The sequence below is a fragment of the Mauremys mutica genome, chromosome 3, assembly GCF_020497125.1.
Source record: "Mauremys mutica isolate MM-2020 ecotype Southern chromosome 3, ASM2049712v1, whole genome shotgun sequence".
NCBI classification, from domain to species: Eukaryota; Metazoa; Chordata; order Testudines; family Geoemydidae; genus Mauremys; species Mauremys mutica.
This window is the reverse complement of record NC_059074.1, coordinates 56,445,223-56,464,179: the sequence shown is the minus strand read 5'-3', so window position 1 is coordinate 56,464,179 and position 18,957 is coordinate 56,445,223. Positions and strand designations below refer to the sequence as shown.

At 46.6% G+C, this 18,957-nt stretch overlaps 1 protein-coding gene across 1 annotated transcript in view; it reads right to left on the bottom strand.

Moving 5' to 3' along the window:
- The window catches only part of COL19A1 (collagen type XIX alpha 1 chain), a 332,926-nt gene that overhangs the window by 23,369 nt on the left and 290,600 nt on the right, over window positions 1-18,957 (bottom strand). The window contains 5 exon segments of the mRNA XM_045008597.1: window positions 13,339-13,383; window positions 13,513-13,548; window positions 16,475-16,537; window positions 16,639-16,683; window positions 18,463-18,507. Of these exon segments, the coding sequence (XP_044864532.1) occupies window positions 13,339-13,383; window positions 13,513-13,548; window positions 16,475-16,537; window positions 16,639-16,683; window positions 18,463-18,507 (234 nt within the window).

Genomic DNA, 18,957 nt, shown 5'->3' with positions numbered 1-18,957 from the left:
CAAAACAAAGCAAAGGTCAATGTTTCAGCCAGCAACAGCTTTAATCAGGCCTTGGGTGTTCCTGGCTGAGATGTCACTTGATTTGTTTTGTATGAAGGAATTAAATCTTTAAAAATGACTTAATATATTTGTTATTAGTCTGCTGAACTTAAGCTGTGGAACAGAATGCAGCAAGTCATGCATTTGGACTGCTCATGAACAAATGATGGCCCTTAAGGGTCAATGACTCTCCTTGCTGCACCACTTAAAATTAATGTTAAGTTACACAATTGGAAGTGACTAGTACAAAGAATTTATTAATTTTTTGGATGAAATCCTGAATGTACAGTAATAAGAGCAAAGTAAACAAGTGTATTAGTTGGATTAATAGGATGCAATGAAATGAAGTATTAGTTAACTATACAGAGATTTGAAACATTACTCACTCACAGTAAAATTGTAATTGTACATTGTAGGAGTAAGCACAGATACTTAAAGACTGCATGATAAAAAGGACATAGAGAAAGGGAAGGATGTACAGCAGGAAGTTAGAGATCTCTTTTTATCAGGCATTTGACCTCCAAATCTCTGATTTCTTCTTCGAGTGCTTGCTCATATCCATTCCAGTTAGGTGTGCGTGTGCACGTTCGTCGGAAGATTTTTACTCTAGCAACCCCCGGTGGGTCGGCTGGGTTGCCCCCTGGAGTGGCGCCTCCATGGCGCCGGATATATACCCCTGCCGACCCAACCGCTCCTCAGTTCCTTCTTACCGCCCGTGTCGGTCGTTGGAACAGTGGAGCGCGGCTTTGCTGTCCTCCACTTCCCTAGCTACTCCTTATCTCTTCGCTATCTTTGTTGTATATAGTTATAGTATAGTATAGTATAGTAATAGTTAATTTGATAGTTCTTAAATAGTTAGTGTATATAGTTCAGCGGGGTTTGGGCATTAGCCCCTTCCCCGCGCCCGGTGCTGGGGCCCATGCCCGGTTCACCGGGGTTCAAACTGTGCTCGGCCTGTCATAAGCCGATGCCTGCAAGCGATCCCCATGACTCTTGTCTAAAGTGCCTCGGGGAATCGCACATTACAGATAAGTGCCGTATTTGCAAGGCATTTAAGCCAAGGACAAAGAAAGAGAGAGACTTTCGCCTAAAGAATCTCCTCATAGAGGCAGCTTTGAACCCTCCGTCCTCAGCACCGACCGCTGAGCACACTGCTAGCAGCGCTCCTCCGGCACCGGACCGTGCCAGCACCGCCAAAACACCGTGGCACCGGCCATCTCCGGCGCAGGGTCCTGCTCGGCACCGATCTCTCTCCCCGAAGCAGAAGAGATCGAAGTCCTCTACCTCTGTGCCTTCGGCGCCACAGATGCAGCCCCGTTCGGACCACCCGGCACCTGCACCTGCTGAGGCACCAAATGCTGCAGTACCGTTGACTCCGGTCCCACGGGGGCCGTCGAGTCTGGTCCCTGAGAGTTCCCCGCTGAGGCCTGTCGTTGAGCTTACGGTCCCCTCTACACCGGAGACATTCTCCACAGCCAGGGACCTCATTGCCATGACTGAGTCTGTCCTGCCTCAACCCTCGGCACCGCCGGTGCGGGTATTACACTCCAGAGGCAAGCCAGCCATAATGAGGCCTCCTTCAGTTGACTCGGCAGACCGGCACCGATCATGATCCAGGTCCCGGCGCCGTTCGCGGTCTCATCGACGATCACGGTCCCGACGCCGCTCGCAGTCCCAGCACCGCTCGCCCATTCGGTACCGGTCATACTTGCGGCATAGATCAACATCTCGACCTCCGGCCCAGTACTCTCGGTACCGTTCCAGCTCTCGGCACCGCAACTCTCGCAGCCATTCCCGCCGCAGACCTTCGAGATCCAGGTTGACCTCCCGGCACCGCGCTGGTCGCAGGTCCCGGTCTCGCTCTCGGCACCGGTATGACTCCAGGTACTGATCCCCGGTGCCGAGGAGATCACCAATGGCGAGAGAAAGGGGCTCGTACCAGGGTCTTTCAGCTCCTCCCTGGCCGTCCCGGCACCCATCCGTGTCTTCGCAGGCAGACAGTGCGTATGCCCAAGACAAGGACACCGATGTACCCGCTGCGATATTCCATGAGCCCCAGGCTCAGGATCACGGTCCTCAACAGTGGGCATTCTGGACACCTTGGGCATATCATCAGGCCCAAAGTGCGCATCCAGGTCCATTGCGTTCTGCCACATCAGAACACCGGGTGCTGGAAGCCACGATAAGCCGCCCTCCTCCTTCTGCTTCGGAGGAAGTGTCGGTCCAGCCTCAGGATTCCCAGATCCCACGGGAGACAGAGCCTGTCCAGCAAGAAGAGCCCTCGACTGACACACTTGTCCCAGGTCTCTCCTCATCCTCCTCCCCTGACAAGGCAGTAGCTGGAATGTTGACTGTAGGCCCTCCACCAATCGACCTGAGGGCCCACCAGGACCTCCTCCGGTGTGTGGCACAGAATATGAACTTGCAAGTCGAGGAGGTCCCAGAGGTAGAGGACCCCGTGGTGGACATCTTATCATCTGATGCCCCCACGAGAGTGGCCCTCCCCTTTATACGGACGATCCAGGCCAATGCCAACACGATCTGGCAGTCTCCGGCCTCTGTCCCACCTGCTGCCCGCGGAGTGGAATGTAAATACCTGGTGCCCTCCAAGGGCTATGAATATTTATACGTCCATCCCCTTCCTTGCTCCCTAGTTGTCCAGTCGGTCAACGAGAGAGAGCGCCATAGCCAGCAGGCTCCAGCCCCGAAATCAAAGGACGCGAGGCGCATGGACTTGCTGGGGCTCAAAGTCTATTCTGCAGGGGCACTCCAACTCCGTGTGGCTAATCAACAAGCCCTCCTTAGCCGCTATAACTATAATACCTGGGCAGCAGCGGACAAATTCAAGGAGTTGCTCCCGCAGGACTCCCGACAGGAATTTGCGGCCATCCTGGACGAGGGAAAAAAGGTCGCTAGAACTTCCCTCCAGGCTTCCCTGGACGCCGCGGACTCAGCGGCCAGGACCCTAGCCTCTGGGGTTACTATGAGGCGTATCTCATGGCTGCAAGTCTCGGGCCTCCCCCCGGAGCTCCAACATACAATCCAGGACCTCCCCTTTGAAGGGCAAGGCCTGTTCTCTGATAAGACAGACCCTAGGCTGCAAAGCCTAAAAGATAACAGGGTCATTATGCGCTCACTAGGCAGGCACATGCCAGTGACCCAGCGCAGGCCCTTCCGCCCCCAGCCACACCGCTCTTACCCTCAGCCCAGACAGAGACAGGACTTTGCTAGAAGGCGGGGTAGAACCAGTCGCCGGAGGCAATCAGGCAACCAAGGGGGCCAGAACCAAGGTACCTCTGGTCTCTTAAGCAACAGGGCCTAGCGGTGTCATCTTTGACGGTGCACTTGGCGGCCATCACTACCTTCCACCCAGGGGAGAATGGCCGCTTGGTGTTTTCGCATCCTATGGTATCTAGATTCCTCAAGGGCTTGGAGTGCCTATACCCCCAGGTACGCCACCCCGCCCCGACCTGGGACCTCAACCTGGTTCTTACCAGACTTATGTCGGCCCCATTCGAGCCATTAGCAACTTGCTCCCTTCTCTACCTGTCCTGGAAAACCGCCTTCCTCATGGCCATCACATCGGCAAGACGAGTTTCGGGCTCTCATGGAGGACCCTCCTTATACGGTGTTCCACAAGGACAAGGTGCAGTTGCGACCACACTCAGCCTTTCTCCCCAAAGTGGTATCGGCCTTCCATGTTAACCAGGAGATCTTCCTTCCGGTCTTCTTCCCGAAGCCACGTTCATTGCGCAGAGAGCAACAACTGCACTTCCTAGACGTCCGTAGAGCACTCGCTTTTTATATCGAGCGGACAAAGCCCTTCCGCAGAACCCCCAACTCTTCGTCGCAGTGGCAGAGCATATGAAGGGCCTACCCGTTTCCTCACAGAGGATTTCATCCTGGGTAACATCTTGCATCCACACCTGTTACGACTTGGCTCATGTTCCGTCGAGCCACCTCACTGCCCACTCTACCAGGGCTCAAGCTTCAGCCGCTGCTTTCCTGGCTCACGTGCCCATCCACGAGATGTCACACAGCTACCTGGTCCTCGGTCCATACCTTCGCCTCTCACTATGCCCTGGTTCAGCAGTCCAGAGATGACGCAGCCTTTGGCTCCGCAGTATTACACTCTGCGACATCTCACTCCGACCCCACTGCCTAATTAAGGCTTGGGAATCACCTAACTGGAATGGATATGAGCAAGCACTTGAAGAAGAAAAGACGGTTACTCACCTTTGTAACTGTTGTTCTTCGAGATGTGTTGCTCATATCCATTCCAAACCCGCCCTCCTTCCCCACTGTTGGAGTAACCGGCAAGAAGGAACTGAGGAGCGGTCAGGTCGGCAGGGGTATATATCCGGCGCCATGGAGGCGCCACTCCAGGGGGTGACCCAGCCGACCCACCGGGGGTTGCTAGGGTAAAAATCCTCCGATGAACGTGCACGCGGCGCGCGCACACCTAACTGGAATGGATATGAGCAACACATCTCGAAGAACAACAGTTACAAAGGTGAGCAACCGTCTTTTCCAGTGAGTTAGAGCTTATTAATCACTATAATTAGAGCTTCACTATAAAGACCCTTGTGATTTGTGATGTTTTGCTGAATTAATTGAAATCATAATGAATTTCTGACTGGGATTTAAATTGTCATTGGTAAGTGTGCAGACATAATGAACTGTGGGAAAGGCTATAACTGCAAAAAAACAAAACAAAACCCAAAACAAAAAAACCCAACCCAGTTACCTACCTTTTGTAACTGTTGTTATTTGAGAAGTGTTGCTCATGTCCATTCCATTCTAGGTGTGTGCGTGCCCACGTGCGCAGCTGTCGGAGATTTTTGTGTTAGTGGTACCTGTAGGGCTGGCTGTGGCACTGTCTAGTGTGCCGTGCTCATGCTGTGGTATATCAGGCGCTGCCGGCCCACACCCTCTCAGTTCCTTCTTGCCAACAACTCTGACAGAGAGGCAGGAGGGCGGGTAATGGAATGGACATGAACAATACATCTCGAAGAACAACAGTTACAAAAGGTAGGTAACCATTTTTCTTTGAGTGCGTGCTCATGTCAATTCCATTAAAGGTGACTTGAAAGTATTATCAATGGAGGCGGGTTCAGAGTTCACAATCGTGCATCTTGTAGCACTGCTCTGCCAAAGCCAGCGTCATCTTGAGGCTGCTGGGTCAGCGCACAGTGTGACGCGACTGTATGAATGTACGACCACGTGGCGGCCCTCCTGCCCATCTGTACTTAGCCATGCAGCAGCTACACCATCAGGTGAAGCAATGCCAGGTTCAGGTACAGCAGATTGCTGTGGTTTTGGGAGAGGTAACTGCAGCAGATTGGTCACCGAAAGACTCAGCAGCATTCCAAACCAGTGCTGGTGAGTCCAGGGATATGAGGATGACAGATGCTTTTTCTTGCTTTACCTTTAGCAGGACTCAGTGGATAAACGGCACTGGCAGAAAGGCATACATCAGCATTCCCGACCATGGAGGTACGTGGGCGGCCACCAGATGGATGACATACCGCACACAAAAGTTCCAGAGGCTGAGCTTCTCCCAACACAGGGTTGAAGGCCTGGTGCAGCCCTACCTGTTGATGCAATACATTGCGGCCATATTGTCCGTGAGGACTTGCATCACCTTGCCTCTCAGGTGGGGCAAGAATGCCTGACAGGCCAGGAGCACCACCGTGAGCTCCCTGACATTGATATGAAGGGCTATATTGTGCTGCAGTCAGCAGCCTTGGGTGTTGAGCTCGCCCAGCTAGGCCCTCCAGCCCAGATACGACACATCCAAGACTAGGGTGAGCAATGGTGATGGGGACTCAAAGGGAACTCCCTGCAGCACTGACTTGGGGGCTAGCCACCAGTCCATGGACAAGAGGACATGGTTCAGTACCATGACCACTCGGTCTAGGGGGTGCCTGCTGGGAACATAAACCATTGCCAGCCACGTCTGCAGGGGTTGCAGATGAAGCCGGGCTTGACTGACCATGTATGTGCATGCAGCATGATGATCGGGTGCTTCCTTATGTGGGCAATGAGATCTGACATGGCCTGAAAGCGTGCTTCCAGAAGGAAGGCCCTGGCTTGCATGGTGTCGAGAACCACTCGGATAAACTCTAAGTGCTGGACCAGCATTAACATGGACTTTTCTATGTTTATTAACAGACCCAGGTTGCTGCAGGTGGAACGCATCAGATTGAGGCTTCTTTGCACCTGCTCCGGAGACCTGCCCTTGATGAGCCATTCGTCTAGGGACGGAAAGATCTGGACCCCTGAACGTCTGAGGTACACTGCTACCGGCATCATGCATTTCATGAACACCCTGGGAGCTGAGGACAGGTCAAAGGGTAGCACTGTGAACTGTAAGTAGTGCCCGGCCACTATGAAACGCAGGAAATGTCTGTGTCCTGGGAATATGGAGACATGGAAGTAAGCATCCTTTAAATCGAGAGTGGCATACCAGTCTCCCGGATCCAGAGAGGGGATAATGGAGGCCAGGGAGACAATGCAGAACTTCAACTTCTTGAGAGACTTGTTGAGGCCATGCAGGTCCAAGATGGGTCTAAGGCCTCCCTTGACCTTCGGGATGAGGAAGTATCAGGAGTAGAATCCTCTTCCTTCCATTTCCTGAGGAACCATCTCCACAGTCCCCAACTGCAGGAGTTTGTTGACCTCCTGAACCAGGAGTTGTTCATGACAGGGGTCCCTGAAGAGGGACGGGGAAGCAAGGGGCGGGAAGGAATGGTTTCCAAAAACTGCAGGGGATAGCCTGGAGCTACTATGTCCAGGACCCAGCGGTCTGACGTAACCCGCGACCAGGTCGAGCGGTAGGGAGAAAGGCAGTTGAGGAAAGGATGGGCAGGATCCGTCTGGATGATTGGGGCATTGCTACCGAGTGCACCCTCAAAATGATCGCTTTTGGCCCCCCAGGTACTTAGCGGGTCTGGCCTTGGCTGGCAAGTGGGAGGAAGAAGGGCGGCGATGGCTAAACCCAGCATCGCTTCTTCTTACAAATCCCTGATGGGCTTGCCAAGGCCTTGACGGTGGCAGAAGCCGGAATCGCTTTCTGGCAGACTGCGGGGTATGCATGCTCAACGAGCGAAGGGTAGCTTTAGGGTCCTTCAACCCGTGTAGCCTGGTGTCCATCTGATCAGAGAACAGCCCAACTCCATCAACAGGGAGGTCCTGAACTGAGGCCTGCATCTCCTGGGAGAGGCCTGTCACCTGGAGCCAGAAGCTGAGTTGCATGACCACAGCTGATGCTACATCCTCGCTGCGGAGTCCCATGCCATCTGCAGGGAACATCTGGCTGCCATGGTACCTTCCTTTAACAGGGTGCCAAACTCCTGAGCCTGACCCTCAGGAAGGGAATCCTGAAACTCTTTAAGACTGTCCCAAAGATCAAAATTATATCAGTCCAGCAGGGCATGATGGTTTGCCACCCGGAATTGTAGGCTGGCTGTTGAATAAATTTTTCTGCCAAATAAATAGAGGTTTTTGGCCTCTTTATTTTTGGGAGAGGAGGCAGTGGGGACTTGCTTGTACTTTTCATTGGCTGCAGACACAACCAGCGAGCCCCGGGGGTGGGTGGGTATAAAGATACTCAAAACCTTTGGCCAGCACAAAATATTTTTTCTCGGCCCATTTTGAGGTGAGCGGGATGGAGGATGGGGTCTGCCACAGTAACTTGGCAATCTTGAGGTCCCCGTTGTCTACAGGCAGGGCGACCCGGGCAGGCGTGGAGGCCAAGAGGACATTGAAAAGGATGTCCTCCTGCTCAGTCATCTCTTGCACCTTGAGCCCCAACTTCTCAGCCACCCACCGCAGAAGGGCTTGATGCTCCCTAAAGTCATACAGGGGGCTAGCCCTGGAAGGTCCTGTGACCAACTCATCTGGGGAAGATGAGGAAGACTTGGCCTCTGGTGGAGGCACTGAGGGCTTGGCCACCACTGGAGAGGGAGGTTTAGGGTTGGGTACGGGATGCTCTACTCTGACCTCAGAATGGGCTTCTGGTACCAGGACCAGTGCTGGTGGGGCTGCCTACCGCTGTTCCAATGTGGCTACTGAGGAGCGATGCGAAGGGGGCATCATCATCACTGGAATGCCCCATGTTCCAGAATACGGAAACTGTGTTGGCCACTGGCCTTGCTGCCAATGTGGTGCTGTGGATGATGGAGCAGGCTCCGGTGCCCAATCCTGTTTCTGAGACTGGGGCAATGGGCTGAACTGAGCCCCTCTGTGCCAGAGCAACCACGTCTGGCAACCAGGGAGGAGCCATCGATGCCTGTGTCTGTTTACTGGTCATGGCTAGCGGTGATCGTTGGCCAGGCTTAATTGACGGTGACTGTACCAGGGAGTGTGGTCCTGGTGCCAGGGAGATTAGCGTCAGGGGGACTGGTGCCATGGAAACCAGAAAAAGATGGGGAGCATTCCCATGGTGCCAGCAATTGGGATCGTTGAGATGGTGAATGATGTTGGACATAGTATGGGGAGCGTTGATCCCGTGCCAGACAGTAGTGCCAAGGAGACCGGGAGGAGAGTCAGAGCGACCAACGATGAGATTGGGACCTGTCTCTGGATTCTCTACGCAGTGGAGATTGACATTTCTTGTCCGGTGACCTGTGGTGCTCCCCTGCCAGGGGTCTTCACGGCAGGCTTGCCTTCTCAGAGAGCCTTCGCCTGTTCCTGCAGCAGTGAAGACATCATAGGAGCAGGTGGAGACCTGCGTGCCCTCAGTGCCTGGGCTTGGGATGATGATGTAGGTAAGATTGTGGGTCCCATACCACTCTCAGGAGTTGATGGTGGACCTTTAAGGGGGCTAAGAACCCTGGTCATGGAGGCACACTTGCACGGCTCTGGAGAAGGCTGGCAGGCAGGCCCAGGTCCTTTGCTGGATGACCCCTGGCCCTTCTTACTCGGTGCGAGAGACCACTTTTTAGCCTTCTCTTCAGTACAAGCAATGATGAACGGTGCCGAGAAGAGCCAGGTGCCAGTGGTGGGTTGCGCAAGAACGCTGGGGCGCTTGGTGCAGCCTGCGTGAAAGTCTCGGAAGCCGGACGGAGGGTGGACTCCATGAGGAGAGCCCTGAGGTGAATATCCTGCTCCTTTTGGGTGCAGGACCGAAAGTTCTTGCAGATCCAGCAATGCTCCTTGATGTGTGACTCCCCCAAGCACTTAAGGCAGCTGTTATGGGGGTCACTCACAGGCATAGGCCTGCTGCAGTCTGAGCAGGGCTTAAACCCAGGAGCCCAGGGCAGGCCCGTCTTGGTGAAAGGTCCCTGCTGGGACCCTAACTATTTAACACTTAACACTATCAACTATGTACAAGAGGCCTGAAGGCACAAAGTCCAAGGGAAGAAAACTGCTAGCTCTTGATAAGCAAGAGAGGCACTCTGACTGACAACCATGGGCAGCAAGAAGGAACTGAGAGGGCGTGGGCCAGCGGTGCCTGATATGCCGCGGCATGAGCGCGGCACTCTAGAGGGTGCCACAGCCAGCCCTACGGGTACCGCTAAGGCAAAAATCTCTGACGGTTGCACACATGGGCGCGAGCATACCTAGAATGGAATCGACATGAGCGAACACTCAAAGAAGAATCCCCAACCCTGTAACCAATATATCAATGTAACCGGTCCCAAACTGCTAACAATAGTGCACATTCTAGACATCAGAGTGGCACAATAACATTCTCTTATAGATATGTATTCAGAGAATACATTAACATGATGTTTTTTAGAGAGTTACTCTGCCAGTATTACTGAAGCACATTAATTTGCAGCCATTTAGGTTCTCATGGAAAAGTCTACCGAGCATGCGTATTATATTTTGGGTGAAAAAATATAATACATCTGAAGAAGTCTTTGCTGCACATACATAGTTTTAATTCAGCTAATTCACCTTTGCAAGGTGTGCAAGGATTTAACCATGACTAGTTGCCCAGATGCTACAGTAATACTACTAATAAATAATAAATGCAATGAAGGTTCCAGTGGCATCCTAGTCTCAGTCATTGTGGAACTTATAAGGGGGGAAGGGACTAGGAAAAGGATGCTGCCTGCTTTGAAGGGTGTGGCTGAAGAAGCCCAGTGCTGATGCAGTTTACGAGCTCTGCAGACAGTGGAGACTAAGAGTGCCTTCTCCAGGTATGAAGCATCTAAGATTTATAGGAGTGGGCTTCTCTCTTGCGGACTTCCTAAAGCATACAGGAAATGACTGGAGCATCTTGACAAATCCATAGTAGGGGAAAGATCCTGATGTCATCCCCAGATACAGATCTACATGTTTCATAAAATGGGCTCCTTCCTTCCTGATTCTAATGGGAGTTCTGCTTGAATAAGGACTGAAGGATCAGACTGCATGTACTAGTCTTTCCTTGGCAAACTGAATGCCAGAGAAGCATTCTAAAATGAAACGGATGAGAAAATCCTGTTCTGGAGTGAGTATAATATTGAAAGCGGGAAGTAGAATAACCATCAGTATGATTTCTCTTTCTCAGATTGAAATTGGGCCCGGAAGAAACTTCAACAGACCCAATTCTGCTTTGCTGCCATTATGAATTCAAACTAGACTATGAACAAAATAGCAACCTGAAATAAAGTAGATTTACAAGAAGCCTGATTTAAGAGTTTCAATATCACAAATGTATGTATAATTACCATTTTACTGGTTTAGAATTTAGTAGTTTAAGCATGGATAAGGGTTTCACCAAAAAATTTAGAAATGCTGATTTCTCTTTGACAAAGGTTCTATTGCAGGGCACAGTTGCTCTGATAGAAGCACTTCTAGGAGTCTACAATATTTTAATACCACCATAGCAATTTAAAAATACTAGATTGGACATATTATAACTTAATAAAAAAAAGTGATTCTGAATTTCTACCAATAACATAACATCCACAAATAACTGAAGTCCTGAAATAGCGTTTCTTTTTTTTAAACTAGTTCTTTATTTCTCAGGATACCAACATGGCTCTAATCTCGGTGCATGAGGCAAATCAAATGACAGAGCCAAATGAAGTGACTTAGTCATTAGGATTTGAATGTATGGTAGATGCACCCCAAATGGAATCCAGTGCCATCTCAAGTTGTATACCATTTATAAAGTACCTATCATTGCAGTGTCTAATCACCTAAGGTGTATGTACAGTTATCACAGCCTACATGCACCCACCTTGGTCCCATTCCTTCTCAAACTGGACTCTACAAAGACTTAGATATGAAATCATCAACACTATAAACATTTTCTCCTTTTCATTCTGCCCTTCAAGGATTGATGCGTCTCTTATTTTATAATCATTACAGCTGCTTTCAACCTGAAAAGGTATATTGGGGCTAGGAATGAAAGAAATCAAGGGAGGCAGTATAATCACTGTTGCAAGAATGGACCGACTTGTGCTATTTTCTGTTATCATTGCAATCTCTCTAACAGGAGCAGGGCTTTAATACCTAACTCCAACTAAATTTCTCCTCTCCAATTGGCACTGCGGATCTCTTATCTGCAATGCAGACTTCTATTGTACATTCTGCAATTGTTCCCCATGCAAATCTTAAGCTGACATCAATGGGACTAGTGTTTGCAGAACAACTGCAGAATTTGAAAAAGTGATTCCAAGAGAGGAGGTTAATTTCATCCTCATTCTGTAAACACAGTAATACAGTTGGGGCATTCATGGTCCTTCTGTTTTACAAGATTGTGAGAGATTCTTTATAATTAAAATGGCAAGTATCACTGGAACCATCATTATCTCTAAAAAGTGAACGAATGTTTTAAGTACAGCTCTTCCACACAATGGTAAGTTGTGTCCAAGAAGAGCAGCAGAGGCAGGCATAATTGCTTTTTTGAGGGCAAAGGTATACAATCTATTCCATCCATTAGGATGGAACTGATTTTTCCCCCAGGTGTCAGAGTCCAACTCTGGTGGAGAGAGGAGCAAGGACCATGACCCCCTCTCCTACCCCTTTTTAGCATCTTAATCCTTAGTAGCAGAATGCAGGGAGCACAGGAACATCTACTGTGCAGAATGGTGAAGAGAAGTTGCTTCTGGGGAAGCCACACTGCTCAGCATCCCGCCAATTATATTTGAGTACTGCTAGAACTGGTTCACACTTTCAAAGAATCAGAAAAGTTGTAAGGGCACCCAATGTATGTTTTAGTGTCCAACCTTTGTATGGGTGGCCTTTTCCTTTATCTTTATCTCAATGGATACTAATTGCATGGAGAGTCAACAAAATTAAAGAATATCGTAAAGGTCAAGGTATAGTAATATAACACTGTAGATAGTGGAATGTTTAATAAGAAGATGGCTCATAAGTTTCATTTGGGTCCTTTATTTTTAAAGGCAGGAATAGCAAATTGCAAAACGTTAATCCACACAGGTAGAAATTATTTTAACAATGATAAAAACTTCATTCTTTCTCCACACTATAATCTTGGGTTCCTCCTCACAAGTTACCATAGGGCAGTGGTGGGCAACCTGTTGCTCATGGGCCACATGCAGCCCATCCGGGTAATCTGATTGCGGGGCACGAGACATTTCGCTGACATTGACCGTCTGCAGGCACGGCCCCCCCGCAGCTCCCAGTGGTCGCAGTTCACTGTTCCCACCCTAGGGACAGGATTTTCTGATTCTCCAACTAAAATGTGTTGTTGATGATGTTACATTTGAATTGTGGGGCTTTATTTCTGAGGAACAGATCTATTAACAGTGGAGAACTGCTGATGGAGACAGAACTAGCATTTTTGGGTAAGCCCGCAAAATAATTTTTTGCACCTCCCCCAAATATAACTGATTCCTGGGCCCCATAATCACATTACTATGCACGGGCTGCCTAAGTGAGATGATTTCTTGACTTCCTGACTCAAACTTAACTGAATCATTTTATACAAAACATATGTGCATGCCGGAGTCCTGGGGAGTGGAGGGGGGAATCTTTATTGCTCCCTCAGCTGCCTATTGCTGCAGTAGAGCTTCACTGCTTGTTCCTTTCCACCCTAGTGATTGATTTATATTGTCAAGGCCATCTTTGCTAGGAAAAAATGTTACAAACCTTTTCTCTTCACAAATGCTAATTTTTTCCTTTAAAATTCTAGTCCCCCAACTCGGGGGAGGGGGCTCTGGCCCTGAGCTTCTCAAGACCTAAAAGCTGACACTTAATCGAGTTCTCACAAAAACTTTTTGTTGCTTTTGTCTCAAAGATTTAAAAGTATACTAGACAGACATCTGGATGTTCTCCAAAGAGCAAAGTTAAATAATGGTATATACTAGAAAGGATTATTACACCAAGACTTACACGTTCTCCTTTGGGACCTCTGTCACCTGCTCTTCCCATCAGACCCTGAAAATAAATGTTTTTGAAAGTGTAAAATACCTTGCTTAACAACTTGATTATACATTCATTTATTAAAACAGTTACATTATCTGTGAAATATGAAATATACTAACATTGCAAATTATGTTTTCCTACCTGAGGTCCTGGCAATCCATCTTTTCCATTTATTCCCTATAAAGAGAAAACTATGTTTTAACAATTTACTATAACTGCAGGTAAATACGTACGTTAAAAAATAAGAAACAGGCAAGGAAAACCCTGTGATCTGTGATGGCATTAATAAATATTTTGAAAGATAAATAGCTGAGTCAGAGGTTTGTGTTTTGGTGATGGCTGAAGTCAAGTGTAAAGAGCTGGAAGATGTGACAGACAAGTAAGTTTGAGCTTAAACTGCACAGCTACAACATGCTAGATTGGAGTTGAGGAGGACATAGGTAAAATAACATCTTAGTCAGCATGTTATTCTATGACGATGCCATTTTGAAAGACAACTGAATTTGGAATTCTGCAAGTCAGAGTAGGTTCTATGGATATGGAACTGAATGGGCATGTTCCCAATGCTACACATTCACTAAAATATGGCACACATTTCTCTTATTGTAGCTATTGGCCCTTAATTGATGCAACATTTCAGGGAACAGATGAAAAGGGAAGTTGAAGGTAAAGCTATAAACCAGCCTAAGTGCCCATCGATCTAAATAATGCAGAATTTTTTGACTTGCATTTGTGATAAATCCAGACCCCTCTCCACACAGTCACAGGGGGGCCCCAGATGCAGCAGAACCAATGTGGTTCTGCTGAGAAGGAAGAATTTGAGGAGTATGTACATGGAGAGCATTTCCCTTGCACACTGTAAATGGAATTCCAGGAGGACTATGCGTTTGCTCATACAGTAAATTGATTGAGGCAGGGAGAGGGATCAGGCTGAGGGAGATGAGGAATAGATCTCTCTCTCTTTCTGGAGATCTCCTAAATTTTATCCCCGGTGGAGCAGGGTAGTGGCAATAGTAATAGTAAGTAATATAGTAATAATTGGAGATATACCAATCTCCTAGAACTGGAAGGGACCTCAAAAGGTCGTCGAGTCCAGCCCCCTGCCTTCACTAGCAGGACCAATTTTTGCCCCAGATCCCTAAGTGGCCTCCTCAAGGATTGAACTCACAACCCTGGGTTTAGCTATCCCTCCCCCCTATGGCAGTCACCACTACAGCTCTGGGGCTGCATTAACAAGTGTAGATGTTCAGACCAGTTTTTAAACTGGGTAAATTTGGCATGGAAGAAAGTAAAGGAGAATAAGTATAGGTTCTATACAGGTTCTATAACCTTGCTCACTTACTTCCACATTGCCCAATTTAAAAAACGATATTCTCAGTTGTAAATGCCAGCCCATCAGACTCAGCCTAGGCTCTCAAAATCCAGCCATATTCTTTCTACCAACCTGACCACTAATAAAGATTCTGAATCAGAGCTTAGCTCAAAATATTTTGTTAATGAGGTGCTAAGGTAACAGGGAGGCCAGCTCATCCATTTATATTTGTATTGAATGCAATGCCAAGAGGAATAAAATCTGTTTCTAAGTTAAAGTAAGAAAATATAACCCTAAACCACCACCCCCCACACACTATTTTTACAATTACTCCCCCCCCATTAGACTGCAATTTTAATATTGCTATTAGAGGTTTGTTACTTCAGGGCTGAATTTGTAGGGTTTAAAGAGATGTTCAATGAACCTGCACCTCTCACTCTGTTCCTGGACTCGTGAGCACAAATGCAGCATTAGCCATTCGTGACAACGGTATTATTAGATTAATATGTTACATAAAACTACTGTACAGTGTTGCTAACTCTTGCAATTTTATTGAGAGTCTTGTGATATCTGGTGGTTTTCTTAGGAGCACAGCTCCTAGAGTCAAGCAATTATAAGAAAATAATAAGACCCAAGTGAACCCCAAGACTCAAAACCCACAAAGCATGTATATATATTTAAATTCATGTTTTTTAAGCCCATCTCAACATTTTTGGGGGGCTAGCTCATGATTTTTTTAATGCTTGGGCTTGGCAAAACTGACTTTATTGTTACTCCTAAGCACCTTTAACTCCATATAACATTACAACTATTGCTATTTATTTATTATTTAGTAAGAGTCACTTGTGTGCATTGTACTTTACTGAAAAACAGAAGGACAGGTCACTGCTCCAGACAGTTAAATACGGTGCATAGTGACCCATCTTTACGGTGTCCAGAGGATGAAGCTAGCAGGATGGGTTCCTGGTCCTGTCTGAGACCCTTGGGTACTACCAGAATAGAAATAACTATTATTATTATTAATTAAATGAATTTGATTTTCAAAGTTGCTCAACACACACCAGTTCCCATTCAGTATAATGGCAAATACTGGGTAAAGACACCTTTTGAAAATTTGACCTCTTCATTTAGGAGATTAAATGGGAGGTGCAGGGTTCTTTTGAAAATCTGCCCTTGAAGAATATAGTGAACTGCAACAGTATCTTGACCACTTCACAACTACCTCTCAGGGAGCAGAATGCTTCAGCTGCTATGTTGCACTGGCAGCCTACAGAGGAGTTATGACAGAGTTATGAATCAAACATTTCTTTACTCATCTGAAGTTAGGAATTTGGGCAGGCCATCTTTTATAGACTGTATGAATTCTTGGATTAACATCCCTACTCCAAAAAAGCTTGTAGGGGATCATTTTTGTCAACAAGATTCAAAGGGCCCTCAGGGCATATTCAATAACATAACTACCCATGACAATCCCAATCTTCATCCAGCATGAACTTGGACTTGCATGACCAATGCCTGGTTCTACAGCATCAGATGTTCATTTGAGGTTACCTATCCATATATTATCAGGGTCAAATCTATTTATTTTGTAATCTCTGACAAGGCTGAGTGTAGCACATGAAGGGTGTGTCTACACTTGGAGCTAGGTGTGTGATTCCAAGCTAAAGGAGACATATTTGAGCAAGTGTACTAAAAGTAGAATATAGTCACAGCAGTGCAGGCAGCCAGGAGGGGTTAGCCACCACTAGCCTACGCTTATCAGAGACACTAGGTATGTGGTTAACTACTTACTGGTATTCCAGATTGCCCTTCTGGCCCCGGAAAGCCGATGTCTCCTACAGGGCCTCTTTCACCCTTAAATGAGAAGAACACACACAAATATATAACATCTTCCATTTTATATTTAATATGTAGGAATGGCAACAGAATAAGCCAGAGTTCAAACATGCACTTACTGGTTCCCCTGGCATTCCCTGTGGTCCAGGAGATCCAGTCTTTCCCTGTGGAGGGAGACCAAAGAGAAACATTTAAGATCTAAATAAACAGACCTAAAATATCAATTTCCTTTAAATGAAACAGAAAATATTATGCTTATTTGGTCAAAATGATCATGTAATTAACACTTCACTAAATGCTTTCAGAGACCTTTCAGAAGCATTTTGTAAGAAATGCTTTAAAACACAGTTGTTTATTTTTGTTTCATATTTATCCAATTCCTTGTCCAAAAATAAATACTGCTTAGTTTAGCCAAGTGAAATCACTCTCCAAGTCATCTTATTTTCATCTCAGAGAATCTATACAGACATGAGAGCAGTACAGCATCTCCATTCCTTCCTGTCCATGACTTGTTGCTCCATTACACCCAGCCTGCTCATGTCCCTGCACATGACATCCCACTATCTAGTGGGTGGTCGGCCTTCAGATTTTACAGACACTGGTTGTGTTTGGATGATCTTTCTTTGGCATCCTATCATCTATTTTCCTTCTGCAGTGTCCCCACCCTCATCATCTTTTAAATTGTGGGGCTAATCTCTTACCCTGATTTCATAACTACTCTCCTGACTATATCTTTAAATCATTCCACTTTATACCTGCCACCTTTCAAAGAACTCTCATCTTTACGGCCTCCAGCATTCTGATGTCTGTTTCATTTAAGGCAGCTGCTTTCAGCCCATAGAGTAATACTGTCAATACACTAGTCTAATACATTTTCATTTTGGTACCAAATGTAATGTTTTTTTCAGTCCATGATTTCACCAATTTCTGTGCAGCACTTGTGGCTAAGGCACATCCCCTTTTAAACTCATCCTTGATGCAACTGTTGGCACTGATCGAGCTTCTTGGGTACACATAAGATTCCACTTGTTCTACAACTCCTCTGCTGCATTTCAACATTTTATCATCCATGTTCCAAAATGAAGCCACTTCCTCCTCTTGGCATTTATTGTAAGTCCAAGTTGACTACACCCATTTTCCAAGGTAGTGAAGAGTATCATCAATTTAAATGTGTCCGTCCGTTGTAGGACATCATCTGCTTAAGCTAAGGAGCCTAACTTATCATACCCTCCAACTCATCTAACTTTCAACTCCATCTTGTCACTCATCAGTTCCTAACACATGATTAGACCTGTACTAACTCTGTATCTACAGCAAAGAGTTCTGATACCCTGCCTTAGCTGAAACAGTTACTACCACACATGTTCTTCCTTTCTCCCCTACCACTTACCATATAAAGAAGGGGCATGTTGAAGAAGGTATTTCCGAAGTTTAAAAGAATGACATGAACAGCTTGTATACTCACAAGAAGCAAACAAAAAACCCCCCCACAAATATTTTCCCTTCTGATATTTGATAAATACAGGAAATATATAATGGACATAACTCTCTTTTATTCTAACTGTACTTTTTGAAACAAAACCAACAGAGCTATGGTGATTTACACCAGTTGAGGATCTGACCTACTGACTGCTGTAGAAGTGTTGGATGCATAAGGAATGAAGGATTAGCTTTATGCAAGTGGCGGCTCTGTAGTTTTTTTCAGCTTCTTAGTATGAGCTTCTCTAAAACTCTTACTCAGAAAACAGCTTAAAATACAAAGAGATATTTAGTATCCCCAACTGGGAAAAAAAGTTGCTTCATCTTGATACATGTCTATAAAATTTCTAGCAAACATTACTCCACAAATAGTAATGAGTAGTGTGGATGAGCATCTTTTGCGCTTTGGCATTTTTTTCAACTTTTCCCAAGAAATAAGCTGTTTCTTTCATGAACATACTCACTGGTAACCCTGGTGCTCCTGGTGAACCAGCAGGTCCCTGATCTCCCTAAGGAAAAGATACCACAGCATTGTAATATTTCCAACAAATGAGGACACAGAGTCTTCAAACAGTATTAGTTAATGAAGATATAAATAGAATGGGAGAGGCAGGATTGTTTGAATTCTTATATTTAGTTCTGCCATTGACTCTTTTTGGCATTGAGTAAGTAACATAACCTTTTCTGTTTTAGTTCCCTGTCTGTAATGTCATGTATATTTGCCCTTATGTTCAATCAAAGGGATATTCCGGTGAAAGTTAATGTTAAAATGCTTTAAAATGGACCAGGGTCAAGTATCTGACCAACACATAGATCTCCAAATAACCCTCATTTATACTCATGGCAGTGACCATAATTAACAAAGTATAATTCAGTATTGTATGACCATCTTTTCCTTCCATGTCATCTTAAAATAGTTGGCACTAATACCAACATTGTAGCTTTATGCAGTGTCCTGC